The sequence below is a fragment of the Aspergillus nidulans genome, chromosome VII (assembly GCF_000011425.1).
Source record: "Aspergillus nidulans FGSC A4 chromosome VII".
Taxonomy (NCBI): Eukaryota; Fungi; Ascomycota; class Eurotiomycetes; order Eurotiales; family Aspergillaceae; genus Aspergillus; species Aspergillus nidulans.
In genome coordinates, this window is record NC_066263.1 from 3,514,023 (window position 1) to 3,527,412 (window position 13,390).

The 13,390-nt window shown below is 51.6% G+C and overlaps 6 protein-coding genes across 6 annotated transcripts, besides 1 other annotated feature; 4 read left to right on the forward strand and 2 right to left on the reverse strand.

The window, feature by feature from the left end:
* Positions 1–13,390: part of a sequence feature (contig 1.38 569..233386(1)) that runs on past both edges of the window.
* ANIA_02327 (protein cnxF) lies at positions 152–1,982 on the forward strand (the record flags this gene model as incomplete). Its single annotated transcript, XM_654839.1, has 3 exons — positions 152–629; positions 716–929; positions 992–1,982. 3 exons carry the CDS (start codon positions 152–154, stop codon positions 1,980–1,982), a joined length of 1,683 nt encoding a protein of 560 aa, XP_659931.1.
* Positions 2,228–2,947, reverse strand: ANIA_02328 (uncharacterized protein; the record flags this gene model as incomplete). Its single annotated transcript, XM_050613016.1, has 1 exon — positions 2,228–2,947. One exon carries the CDS (start codon positions 2,945–2,947, stop codon positions 2,633–2,635), a length of 315 nt encoding a protein of 104 aa, XP_050468860.1. The 3' UTR covers positions 2,228–2,632.
* ANIA_10292 (uncharacterized protein) lies at positions 3,710–6,923 on the forward strand (the record flags this gene model as incomplete). The annotated part of the gene is given in 5 exon segments (XM_050613017.1): positions 3,710–3,858; positions 3,907–3,939; positions 3,990–5,316; positions 5,365–6,494; positions 6,509–6,923. 5 exon segments carry the CDS (start codon positions 3,710–3,712, stop codon positions 6,921–6,923), a joined length of 3,054 nt encoding a protein of 1,017 aa, XP_050468861.1.
* On the forward strand, positions 7,708–9,490 carry ANIA_10286 (uncharacterized protein; the record flags this gene model as incomplete). The annotated part of the gene is made up of 3 exons (XM_050613018.1): positions 7,708–7,956; positions 8,014–8,766; positions 8,819–9,490. 3 exons carry the CDS (start codon positions 7,708–7,710, stop codon positions 9,488–9,490), a joined length of 1,674 nt encoding a protein of 557 aa, XP_050468862.1.
* On the forward strand, positions 9,848–10,969 carry ANIA_02330 (protein lsdA; the record flags this gene model as incomplete). The annotated part of the gene is made up of 2 exons (XM_654842.1): positions 9,848–10,207; positions 10,259–10,969. 2 exons carry the CDS (start codon positions 9,848–9,850, stop codon positions 10,967–10,969), a joined length of 1,071 nt encoding a protein of 356 aa, XP_659934.1.
* Positions 11,219–12,629, reverse strand: ANIA_02331 (protein pelA; the record flags this gene model as incomplete). Its single annotated transcript, XM_654843.1, has 5 exons — positions 11,219–11,554; positions 11,609–11,881; positions 11,922–12,018; positions 12,090–12,359; positions 12,427–12,629. The coding sequence occupies 5 exons, from the start codon at positions 12,627–12,629 to the stop codon at positions 11,219–11,221; spliced, it is 1,179 nt and encodes a 392-aa protein (XP_659935.1).

Genomic DNA, 13,390 nt, shown 5'->3' on the forward strand with positions numbered 1-13,390 from the left:
CCTACGCATTTGAGCAGCGGACAACGGCACGAAATAGGCTTCGTCGTGTAATTGAACCGCTAACAGAGTTGCAGGATATATTAGGTTGAAGAGACGGTTATATTAAGATAATGGGGCGCCTCAGGACGACTAAGTGGATGCAGCAAGCACGATGAAGACGTTGCAATATTTGCTCAAGTATAGTTTAGCATGCTATCTCATGGTAATCCCAATTAGTAGTACAGTGAGCAGCCTACTGGTGAGGTCCTTGATGTGGAGCTCCGAAAAAGGCTTAGTGGATTTTGCGAGAAGAGCCGTTGAAACGCCAGGCGGAGACATTTTGCACGTCCCCCACGCCGGGTTCCTCCGACCAACAGCACGGAGCTACAGACCTAATATATTTTGGATGGAGGACCTTGAAACCAGATGCGCGTCCTTGCGCACCGAAATAGCAGCCGCGGAAGCGCAGCTCACGAAACTAAAGCGCGAACTCCATGAAGCGGAGGGCGCAGCACTCAGAGCCCAATCCCAAAAAACTGCGAGTGCGAACGCAACCACCGGACAACGGACCAAGTCAAAATGGCCCTTACACGGCGAAGAGTATAGAAGATATGGACGGCAAATGATAGTGCCGCAATTTGGTTTGCAGGGTGAGACTTTACTCCCAAGAACCCTATCCTAAGGGTTGATTGCGGGGTTGGGAACTTTGAGCTAACAATACTTCCTTTCCATGCAGGTCAACTGAAGTTACGAGATGCGAAAGTTTTGATTGTCGGTGCAGGTGGGCTCGGTTGTCCGGCTGCGCTATATCTTGCTGGTGCTGGAGTAGGGACGATCGGCCTTGTTGACGGGGACACTGTTGAAGCGTCAAATTTGCATCGGCAGGTGCTGCATCGGAGCCGGAATGTGGGGAAGTTGAAGGTTGATAGCGCGATTGAATATTTGCGAGAGTGGGTTCCGACTCTAGATCTGAGGTTGTTCAACATACTGATGCGTTGCTGGCTGGGTACAGATTGAACCCGCATCCGACGTACATCGCGCACCAAGCACATCTCACACCTCGCGAGGCGCCAGATATTTTCAAAGACTATGACTTAATTCTCGATTGCACGGATAACCCGGCGACTCGTTACCTTATTTCAGACACTGCCGTTCTTCTGGGCAAGCCGTTGGTTTCGGCATCGGCACTACGGACGGAAGGCCAGCTCATGGTGTTGAATAACCCTCCGCAGCCGCCTGGAGACAAGACAGGTGGCCCATGCTACCGTTGTGTTTTTCCCAAACCGCCGCCGGCGAACAGCGTAACAAGTTGCGCAGACGGCGGGATTCTGGGGCCGGTTGTAGGCACAATGGGTGTACTACAGGCTTCGGAAGCGATAAAAGTTCTTACGTCCGCTGGAGAAAGCGTTGAAGCGACCCCACCGTCTCTTCTCATCTTCTCTGCTTATTCAAGCCCGCAGTTTCGGACCATAAAGCTGCGGTCGCGGCGTCCGAACTGCGCGGTATGTTCTGCCGAAGCGACCGTAACCTTGGAAAGCGTGAGGTCAGGATCAATGGACTATGTTTTCTTTTGCGGGACTGTCGATCCGGCGGATATCCTTTCCCCAGAGGAGCGAATATCTCCGTCAGAATATGGAAATGTTGATAGCGCCGGTGCACAAAGACACATTATCGATGTGCGGGAGAAAGTCCAGTTCGACATCTGTAGCTTGGAAAATAGTATCAACATTCCGATGTCGACGATCCTTGCTTCCGCTTACAGTGCACCGACGCTGGACGCCGATGAACCGAAGCGCCTGCCTTCATGGCTGCCACCTGAGGTTGCCCACGAGTCAAATAAGCCAATCTATGTGGTGTGTCGACAAGGTAATGATTCGCAGACGGTGGTTAGAAAGCTGAAAGAGCTGGGGCTTGACCATGGAGGCGAGCGTCCCGTGGTCGACATAAAGGGAGGATTCCGCTCCTGGCGAGAACAGGTTGACCCTGACTGGCCGGACTATTGAGAGCTCAACAGAGGACAAGGGCAATATGCAAACACTCTAAGATGAACACGCAGAAAGGGGTATATCGAACTATACACTCAAAACCCAACAGAACGCAACGGAAAAAGGAGAATAAAAAGAGTCGTAAACCATCATCCCATCGCAACAGGGGTCTTATCCAACCAAGCCCACTCTACCGTCACTCTGCCTTCAGCTAGATCACCCAGTTCTTCGAAGACAGACGATGAAACATCTAGATCATCAACGTTGCATCCAGGACAGCGGTCGACAACTTTGACATCCACGCTCCTATCGCCTCTGCGTATCCGCAATCTCAGCCCGCAAAGCGGATTCTCGTTAGGGTTTCCCGAAGTCAGCGCTGCATCGAAGACGACATGTGATACGGCACAGATATTCTCGGATGATGTACTGGTTATTCCACATGATCCAAGACCGGGGTCGTAGTATGTCAGATCGCCAGTGTAGGGGCCGCCGTTGGAGGTAGGAAGAGGGTCATTGGAGCTAGTTGTATTGGTAGAATTGTTAGTAGGACTTTCTTCATCAGCCAATTGAATACGACAGAAGGAAAATATCGTTCAGTCTGGAGAAGAAGGCGCAAGGGATGGACGTCGAAGCCGTGCTTTCTGCAGCCCCAGATCCAGTCCGGAAACTTACCCCTTTCCATGACGTCTCGTCAACCCCACAGCAAGACCGATAATAAGGGCGAGAAGCGCGAGCGATGTGACCAGAGCACCAATGATGATGCGTTTCTTCTTTGCTGAGAACTGACCCCATTTCTGTTGTAGCTGTTGCCATAACGTCAGTTTGTGTTCAGGTGCCGCTAATTGATCTCCGCTCGCGACCACGGGCTCCGTCGTCTTTTCAGGGTCGCTTTCGGGGTCGCTAGCGGCAATTGGGGGAGTGGAGGCGACTGCGCCGCTTGGGAGAGGTTTTCGTTTGGGGACTCCTGATGCAAAGCCGTTCATTGTGGATGATATGTGGAATCTTAGGATCCAGACGCATAGTGAGTCCAGAGAGGCAAGGACGGGAGGTGGTGTTAATAAAGGGACGGCGCTTGACGCCGAACAACTTGCAGGGATCGCAAGGTTACTCCAAGCAAGAGTCTAGGGCTGTCTCTGAGTCCCTGACTAGCCGAATTCGAATCAATAACAGCTAGTCAAGTATTGTCGATTAACAAGGGCAATTAATTGGCGATAACCCGTGCAGCGGCGAATGGCTTCGTTGAGTCGGGGGCTTTAGTGGTCTGCCATTAGGCTTTAGCCCGAGTCCAGAGATCTTCCTCAACCACAATAAGACCCTCGTACCTTCCGTTTCCACATCCTCCAAATGCCATTCACTCATCGAATGCGAATTTGCCTACTCATCCTCACCAATATCCCTAGGATGTATGTTTGCTAGCAACCGAAGCGACCGATTCGATCGTATCGTGGGGAACTTGGCTCTTCTTGGCGCTGTGCAGAACGACCCACATTATCCTCACTCCGCCATCTCTGCTTTCGTCATTTTCTTCGTCCAACAGGTTGCCGCGATTCTCGCAACATACGCTGCACTTCGACGCGAGCCATCATCAGGGCTGCGTGCTGCATTCGACCCAATATCGCAACCAATTACGTTCCCCACGACGGTGGAAACGCAAGACGATCTCCTTCCCTATGACTTAGGAACCGAGGAGATATTGGAGGACTGTGATTGATGCGGGGAAGCTCTTCTAGGATACGAGAGACGTGATGGCGGACCAGTTTCCTCCACGCGACTATGCTTGCGAAAATCATGGCACCGATCGGAGATCTGTCAAGTGTCCAAGCCTGGTTGACAAGGCGAAGTCGGTTTGGAACAAGACCGGCTTGGACCTGCAGTCAATTATGCTGATGGTCAAGTGAGTGTCCAACCCGGATGGGAAGTAGGGTGCTAATGGACATCGCAGAGGCGCAATACCTCCAACAATCGGACTAGCAATGTAAGAACCAGCTCCGTTGTGTGACTTGGATTCGACTGACAGGCCAAAAGTTACCAGGCCGACTCTATCGCGGCGTATTTCACCACTTCCGGATATCTGATAGCTATTATATCGGTACTGGGATTCGCCATTATGCCCCGCGCCAAGTTCGTTCAGATGATGCTGCTCGATATACTGGCTGTATGCGTCGCAGCTGCTGTGAATGCGTTGATGATGTTTGCGACCGTCAAAGCACGCGAGCAGTCGACCAGTTCGGATCAATCTCAACCGAGTAGCTCAGGCTTTCCGCCGTACAATTCCTCTGCTTCGGTTACCAGCGGCGTCTTTTTATTCTTCCAGACTTATTTTGTCCATTCGCTCAGAGCCCATTACCAGCAGTTTCAATTCCCCGTCATTATCTACTCCATTGTGGCCAACGTCACCTTCTCGTTTGCACCGCTTCTGTCTACTATGCCCGCGGCGCTATCGATGGTTCGCCGACTGCTTGAGGCTGCGTTATTGGGACTGGGGCTCTCTACTGGAGTGTCCTTTTTCATTTTCCCGCTCTCTTGCCGAGCCGTGGTATTCAAACAAATGGCAGGCTATATCTCTGCTTTAAGATCTGCTCTGCAAGCCCATACTGCCTATTTTGAAGCATTGGAGAGCGAGAACGTGTTTGGGCGAACAGCGACCTACGACTCAACCGTAGAGAAGATGGATAAACATGGCAAGGTCTATTCCCCAGAAGCAACAACAATTCGAAAAGCCGTACATAAAATCACAGAGCTCCATGGAAAGATGGCCGGCGATCTACCGTTCGCAAAACGTGAAATTGCGATAGGCGAGCTCGGTCCTGATGACCTTCAATCTATCTTCCGCCATCTTCGCCAGACGATGGTACCCGTAGTTGGCCTCGGCTTCATTGTCGATATCTTTGAGCGACTATCAGAATACAACAAATGGAACGAGCCTATTGATCCATCCTCTGTGGTATCTGGCGACCTCCGCGACCGTGCGGTGCATGAGTGGCATGAGATTATGACGGCTGTCCATGACCCGTTTGTCTCTATGATTGAAACAATAGACGAAGGCTTGCAGCATGTTGCGGTGACTCTAAAGCTGACACCGGCTCCAAAGAATGTGAACTTGGACCCCGAGACCGCTAGCAGTCGATCCCCTGGTAACAAAGGGTTTAGTGCTTATATGGAAAGGAAGCTCTCTGATTTCAAGATAGCTAAGCAGCTTGCCCTGCGGACTTGGAGTGAAGAGAAAGGCATTACACTTCCGCCAGACTTTTTCGAGCATCCTACAACTGCGCATCTGGAAACGGAGGACATACCCGTGGATGGCTCTGTAGATAGAGACCGCGCTCGGAGACAATTGTTTCTGTTTCTTTATGTTGGTGCCCTCTCACTATACCATTTACCCAGTGCTAATGTCGATTAGATGGAGCAATTACTGGCCTCCACTGGCCAGGTGGTCCTTGAATTCGTCCGATACGCCGATCGGAAACGAGAGAGCGGGAAGCTCTCGAGAACGAGATTGATTATCCCTGGTGGCAAACGTCTGCGCAAGTGGGCCTTGAGCATTTTCAAAACCGGGGATCCTCAAGGAGAGGACCATTTGGGCGATGTGAATGCGAACAATGGCGTGCTTCAGCTTGGCGAGGCGTATACAACTAGGAAAGACCCAGAACATTTACCGCCAGAAACAACGCTTCAGAAGTTAGGAGATAAGATTAGGCGAATTGCAGCAATGCTCCGCTCTCCACAATCGTCTTATGGGTTCCGTGTTGCATGTGCTACAATGACCATTGCGGTTGTTTATTTCATTCGAGACACGCAAGAATTCTTCATTAGACAGCGATTTGTCTGGGCTATCATCATGGTCAACCTGAGCATGTCTCCGACGTCTGGCCAAAGTCTTTTTGGTTTCGCCCTCCGTATCGTTGGGACTATCCTAGCAATGACGCTTAGTCTGCTTTGTTGGTATATTCCTGGAAAGCAGACTCCTGGTATCCTTGTTTTCTTTTTCTTGTTTGTCGCTGCGACATTCTATATACCGGTTAAGCAGTTCCGTTTCCGAATTGCAGGAGTTATTACCGTGATATCTACTGCGATGATCGTGGGTTATGAGCTTCAGGCTCGCAAAATTGGCGAGCAAAACGTCAGCGCAAACGGTCAGACGTACTATCCGATCTATCTCCTGGCTCCGTATCGGCTCGCGGTTGTGACTGGAGGCATTGCAGTTGCTTTTTTCTGGACGTTTTTCCCTTACCCTATCTCGGAGCATTCCGTATTGCGACAGAACCTGGGATCGAGCCTATACCTTCTCGCTAATTACTACTCAATCATTCATGAAACGGTGACTGCGCGTATGCGCGGCGATGAAGGTGACAATGCCCTCAAGACACCAGCGGGGAGGCGGCTGTTGAAGGCCCGAAACAAAGTATTTTCAAAACAGATGATCATGCTGAGCAGTCTCCGCACATACTCTGAGTTTCTCAAATGGGAAGTGCCCATTGGGGGTCGGTTCCCTAAACAACAGTATGATAGAATTATTACCTGCATCGAGAAGTATGTCTTCCCAGGCCATTCATGAAACTCACAGCTAAACCTAGGTTCAGCATTGTCAACTACCTCAGTCTTCTTGGGTATGCCTCGGATTCACTTAAGCAGCTTGGGAACGATGACGAATCGGACTCCGCTTGGCTTAATGATCTGAGAAGGTTGATTGCCAGTGCTCGAATTACTACGCACCAGATAACATCAGTGCTATGTCTTCTCTCTGCCAGCCTTACGAATCAACAACCTCTGCCTCCATTTTTGAAAACACCCAGACCGTACAGCTTCTCGAAGCGGCTTGAACAGCTGGACAAGGATATCCTGAGTCTGCGACATATTGCAGAGCCTGGATTCGCTACGTTTTCTGTTCTGCAGATTTCCACTCGCTGCATCGTTGGTGACGTGGAGTTACTTATGAAGTATGTTATCGTCCGAGATTGATGGTACCCACTCTAACGGAGTTATAGGGATGTCAAAAGCCTTGTGGGCGAGCTGGATTTCTCATTCCACGCCTTGAGTGCCCGTCAAAGCAGTATATCGACAGCCGATGTGTCGCGGGCACCATCGAGAGCTACAGAGCGAAACAAACTTGACTAAGAGTATATACATAGCTAAGACTTCTAGACATAGAGAACCAAGCAATTGAGCCTAATTTATAGTTGTTCTCCATTTTCTTGTTGGCAATAGGCTTTTCAGTTACCGTGCTACTTATGCTGATCCTTTGCAGGTTAGACGAAAACCAGCTTTGGAGCCCCTAATTGCATATCTTCATGCAGGAATTATCCGAAAAGCTGCCCTATTACGTCCATTACGTACCCGCCAAACCTGTTCCACAGCAAAGGTGTTTGAGAGGATGCTGTTATCCGCGGTCGTACGTCCGTGCTCGCATACCAGACGCTTATAGCGACGAATAGTATCGCTGATGATAAAGGCGTGCTCTATCCCAGGGGGATGGAATGCTTAACAGTCACGCATGGTTTAACCCTACGATGGACGATCGTTCGGTGTATTTTGCTACCCACCTGCAATAATTTCCGACCAGGCTCTGGTCACCCTAACCCACAATGAGTGGGCGCATCACCGAACTCAGCGCCGACTGGCTCGTACTATATGATATATACTGCTTCGGCATACTGGCGTCGAAACTCTGACCCAAACATCATAACCGGCAAGAGGCGTCCTCCGATGAAATAAGCCGCTTGACAGCTTGGTGGATTTCTGCCGGATGAGGGCAGAATCTATCGACCTCGGTCACGCCGACGACGGGTTAAGGACACAGTTGCACGAAAGTATCAGTGCAGAGGATTTGGGGGAAAGCGTTTACCTGGAGCGTCCTCCATTTTCTGACTCGTCGGCCGATTCAGAGAGCGTCGTCTGGCGACCAAGACTTAGAGAATGGCTTGTTTTGATTTGCGTCTCCTTCGTGGCAATGCTAGATGCATTTGACGCGACAATGTTGGTGCCTATTATACCGGTATGTTGTTAGAATTTGGTCCCCGATCAGTCTTAACATGCAGCCTTTCTTTCGCAGGTCCTGTCAGCTGTGTTCGAACAACCGCTTCGGACCGTTCTTTGGGTGGACACGTCGTACCTCGCCGCCAGGGCAGCAAGTCAGCCAATCTTCGCCATGTTGTCTGAAGTTTTTGGTCAAGGACCAATCTTGATCGTCGCCGTCGTCATAGCCATAGCCGGAACAGGAGTGTGCAGCGGGTCGTTGAGTGTGACTTGCCTTGTTGTAGGCCGACTGGTTCAGGGAACGGGCAATGGGGGTGCCATTGCGGTCTCGTCGCTCCTGGTGACCGACCTTATTCCATATCCCCAACGTGTTCGATTTTCCGACTACAAGTGTCGTGCGTGGGTGCTTGGAGCAATCCTTGGACCGGTATCTGGAGGGGTCCTTGCTCGATACGGGAATTGGAATTGGACATTCTATTTCAGCTATATTTTCTGTGGCCTGAGTCTGTTTGTGGCTCCGTTTGCAATCGACTTGAAGGAGTGCAAGAGCATCTCCAGGCGTGCGGCGCGTGAGATGGATTGGGTAGGAGCTATGTTGACTGTGTTGGGGATTGGGTCACTCTTGGTTGCATGCAGTTGGGTAGGGCAGCCACAAAACGGAGGGGAGGACTGGCGCATTCTAGCCACCAGTTGCATTGGTGGGCTGGCGATGGTGGTGCTAGTGCTTTATGAGAGCGTCTGGGTGTCGCGGCCGATGTTCAATCTCGGGATATTTAGTTCCATATCCAAGATCATGCTGTATGTTGGCAGCACATTTCACGGACTTCTGGTCAGTGTAATCACCTTTTGAATTAACTGGATCTTGCTGACGATGCCCTTAGGTATTTTGGCACTTGCAGGGCCTGTCTGTGTATCTCTTCCTCGTCAAAGAGTTTTCCACGCCGTTTATGGGCGTAAGCATCATGACCATCACCGCTCCTGCTCTCCCAATCCTCTTTCTCACGGCGAAGCTAGGAATCGGTAGATATCCTTTCCGGCCACGCTGGATTATCCGCGCTGGTTGGACTCTTAGTCTTCTCGCCTCAGGTTGTTTTATCCTATTAACCGCCGAAACACCGATGCCGGGGTGGGTATTCATCTTCCTTACTACCGGTATCAGTCATGCTCTACTCATCTCAGGATACAATCTATGTTCCCAAACCGAATCGCCCATTCGCAAACGAGACGAGGAAGACGGCCGACACACGGCGCGACGGGGCAGAGCTGCTAGCCCTGCCTTTGCCATTTTGATGTACTCTATCCTTAGGGCATGGGGGATGTGTATCGCCGTTCCTGTTGGCGGGTCTATTGTGCTGACGCAGATGGTGCAAGAGCTTGATGCAAGCGGGAGTGCTGCTGAGCCGTCAGGCTCATTGACCAGGAAAGGTGGGATAGTCCTGACGCTAGATAAGAGACAGGAGCTGGGTCAACTGTTTCTGAGCAGTTTTGGTTTCTTGTGGCGGTTTTTCATGGGCGCGTCTGCTCTGGGGGGGTTGTCCTCCTTGTTGATCTGATAATAGGCGTCTCAATCTGTCTAATCTGTCTACGCTGTCTCCTTTCATGACTCCCTGCGGCATTTATTTTGCAGTCCAAATGAAGTGCTCCTTCCTTATGAAATGGCGATTCCTGGCTCTTACCTTCTGGGTACTGTCCCGCCTGCAGCCAGCAGTTGCGCCAGCAGCACAGAATTGGAAGGCTCGATGGGCATGCTCCGGCAGCTTAAAAGAAGCGCCTGTTCCCTTCTCGAGTTTTGTTCTTCTTCATTATTGTCCTCGTCCCGGCACAGTCTGTTTCAGACCATTGTCAGTTATCTTTGCATTTCTATCTTGTCCACGTTCTGATCTTGGTATTGTTACTTACCCATCGTCAAAATGCATTTCTCTTCGCCACTTCTTGCTTTGGTACCATCCCTCTCATTTGCATTCGCTGCCCCAACAGCAGAGAACGTTGACAACACGCCTCTACTCCCACATGGTCTGCCTCATCCCAGTCCGGAGCAGCTTCAGCAGATAGAGCAAGCCGCCCATGGCACACTTCCCGGCCTACCTCTGCCCACCAACGTCAGCGCCGCGGGGATCACAAACCTGCAACTGCTCGCCTTCCAAGAGCACGTTGAGGTTGCTTTCTTCGACCAGCTTATTGGGAACATCAGCCGGAATGTTCCTGGTTACGTATTCATCAATGATGCTGAGCGAGAGTTTGCCCTTCGGAGCCTCATGGCCACCCTCGCGGTAGGTTGTCTCGATCTCCTATTAATTTGTCATAGGCTGACTAGCTCTTAGCAAGAGGAAATACACGCTCTTACAGCCAACAATGCCCTGCAACACTTCGGCATCCCAACTATTGAGCCGTGCCGCTACTGGTTCCCTGTCACGAACATCGATGAAGCCATTGCTCTGGCTACCACCTTTACCTCTCACTCGCTTGCTACCCTCCAGGACATTACAGAGCGCTTTGCAACTCACGGCGACGCGGCCCTTGCGCGGATCATGACGGGCATAATCGGCACCAAGGGCGCCCAGCAAGGATGGTTCCGGACCTTCCAGGACAAGTACCCCGGCGAGGTCCCGACTCTGACAACAAGCGATGTCGACTTCGCCTTTACCTGGGCGAACAGCTTCGCCCTTCCCGGCACCTGCCCCAACCTCGGAGACATCAAACTGCGGATCTTTGAGCCTCTTGAGATCATGACTCGCCCTGAACCCCGCACACACAAGATTCAGATCTCTTGGAGCCACGGTTCCGACGAGTCGAAGGAAAGCCTCCTGTGGGTTGCATACATCAACCAGCACAACGCGCCCATCGTTGCCCCGCTGCAGGTTGTCGCTTGTGACGGGCACAAGTCAACTGCTGATGTCGTTGTCCCATTCGACGATTTCCTCATGAACGGGCTGACGGTTATGGCTGTTGTAAATCGCAGGGGACCATTTGCCAATGCCGAGGCAGTGGCTCGAGCGACAGTCTATGGCCCGGCTTTGTTTATTGTGCAATAGGCACAGGTGGAATGTATCCTTAGATGTATTACTATGGAAAAAAAAAAGAGACGAAAAGGCAATTGGCTAGTAGGGTAGCTTGCTAGCAACCTAATGGCACACTTTTTTTGCCCACTGAGCAGCATAGATTCCGTGCATTGCAGTGTAATTTACAAGGCGAATAAGTAAGTTACAAGCTTGATCGAACTCTTCTTTACCATAGCTTATCCCACCAAACTCGACCAGCGCACGACACTCGAGCAGCACAGTTTAAAGGGTGTTACCGGCAGAAGAGGCGACACTAGAAGCGACGCTGCTGTAGGAGTCGGCGGATGCGATGTTCTTGCCCTCGAACTTGCTGAGGAAATCGGTGTCGGCCTGGTTGAAGGTGCCAGAGCTGCCGAACCCGTTGAGCTCGCAAACACGGCCAAGGTAAGTCGAGCAAACCTCGTTGGCAGATTCGGAGGGAGAAGCGAAGAGCTCACCCTCAATGGGGTCCTCGGCCACGGTGGGGATGTTCTGGAAAACGTTTCCTTCAGCGAGCACGTAGGCACCCTCACCGATCTCGAAGGCGTGATCAGAGTTGTCGTGCCAGTAGTTGTTGACCTATTCGCATTAGCTTTGTCAGATCGTCTTCAATTGTTGGTATGAAGGACATACAGCGTGCAGCAGAGTGTTACCCTGGACCTTGGGACTACGACCGCTGGTGTGGTAGATGTAGTTGCCCTTCATGGTGACCATGTCGCTGGAGCCGTCGAGGTAGATACCCCAGTAGTGGTAACCATCGCAAGTGGCCGAGTAGTCGGATTCACCGTTGATGAACGAGTTGGAGATGGTCACGCGGTTGTCGGCTTCGGTGCCGAGGACGATGTGCTGACGAGCAATGCGAGCGGTCTTTGCTAACGTTAGCATATACTCCTGGCCGTAGGACCACTGATAGGGTTAGGGTATGGCGTGCGCAAGTAAGACGTACAGTAACGTGGTCGATCCAGACCATATCCACGTCGTTCAGAGTGATGGCGTCACCTCCCCAGACGTACTTGGGGTTGATATCAGTAATGGCGATGTTTCTGGCAGAAGAATACTGTTATCATGACCGTTCTCGAAATGGTAACAGGTAAGGGGAGAGAAAAGTGCATACTGGATGATGACATTGCTGGTTCCGCTAACAAGGCGCAGACCCTTGCCCTTGATCACACCGGCGGAGCCCTCGCCGATAAGCGTTTTGTCCGAGTTAACGGTGATACCGAGGGTTCCGGCATTGTCGTAGGTCACCGAGACGGAGGGAGCGTCAGGCTGGTAGTTTGTGCACCAGTCATTCTGGTTAATCGCGACCTGGCACGCCGCGTCGGTGCCCCAAGGTGCGCAACCGGTTTCGGTGGTCGTGCCTTCACTGTCGGTGAAGTCGAAGCTACACGGGAACAATGGAGGTTAGTATTCAGGGTCGGTCGAGCGAGCACGAGGAACGGAGAATGTACGTCTTAGAGAGGACAATGACGCGGGCCTCGTCGTCTCCCAGGTACGAGACCAGCTCGTCGATGGTGTCTGGGTAGACGGCTGTGGCACTACCACCGCCGGTCACACCCTTGGCGAAACCCTCGGCCGAGCCGCTGACGGAGACGGCGGCGGCGGTGCTGCTGAGGGCAGCGGTGGCCAGGGAAACGAGGAAAGTGGTCTTCATGGTTGGTGTGATTGGATATGCTTGAAAAAGTATTGTTGGTTGATTGGTGAGAGAACGAAGGAACGAACAGGTTGGACCAGCCGGAGAATAACAAAGGGAAATGCAATGACAAAGAAAGACTGCGGTTGGAGAATGTGGCGGGATGAAGAACTATCGGAGAACGGGGAGAAGTTCCGTTTTATATCCTGGTCATGGGCGTTTGGAATTCTAAGGCTGATGTTAACTTAGTAACGGGGTAGAGTAGGCGCAATGAAATGTTGTAAGAGTAGCTTAGTCGTTTAGAGTCCACTCTATCTTGATTGAAGACCCATACTGGTGGCCTCAGATAGATGAGACACGATAGCGGAACTCCGGCCGAGCCCTATAGCAAAGTAAGCCGTGGGTGGCACAGACACTGCGTTTGGCGTCAGCCAGGTGCAGGATTCTTCAAGACGAGGGGGCGATGTAAGATTGGCCGTGTTTCAGCGTGTCCACTAGGAGGCCCGGTACTTGATGCTAGTTTCCCGAGTCGCGAACAAGCAATTCCTCCGTCTTGGCGGTGGGTGAGATGTTGCTTGACCTTGACACCTCGACGATCAGTTCATGATACGAGAGCTGATTGCTGGAATCGAGGCACGTTCACTTCTGGGTTTGAAGCAGGAGCTGAAACTGCGCGCGGAGCCGGAGTTTGTGGGGTTCCTGAGATTCATAAGACTCGGAAATTTTTTTCCATCGCAGATCAACGCTCGTTAAGCACGTTGATCAGTTGAGAATGAGATCGC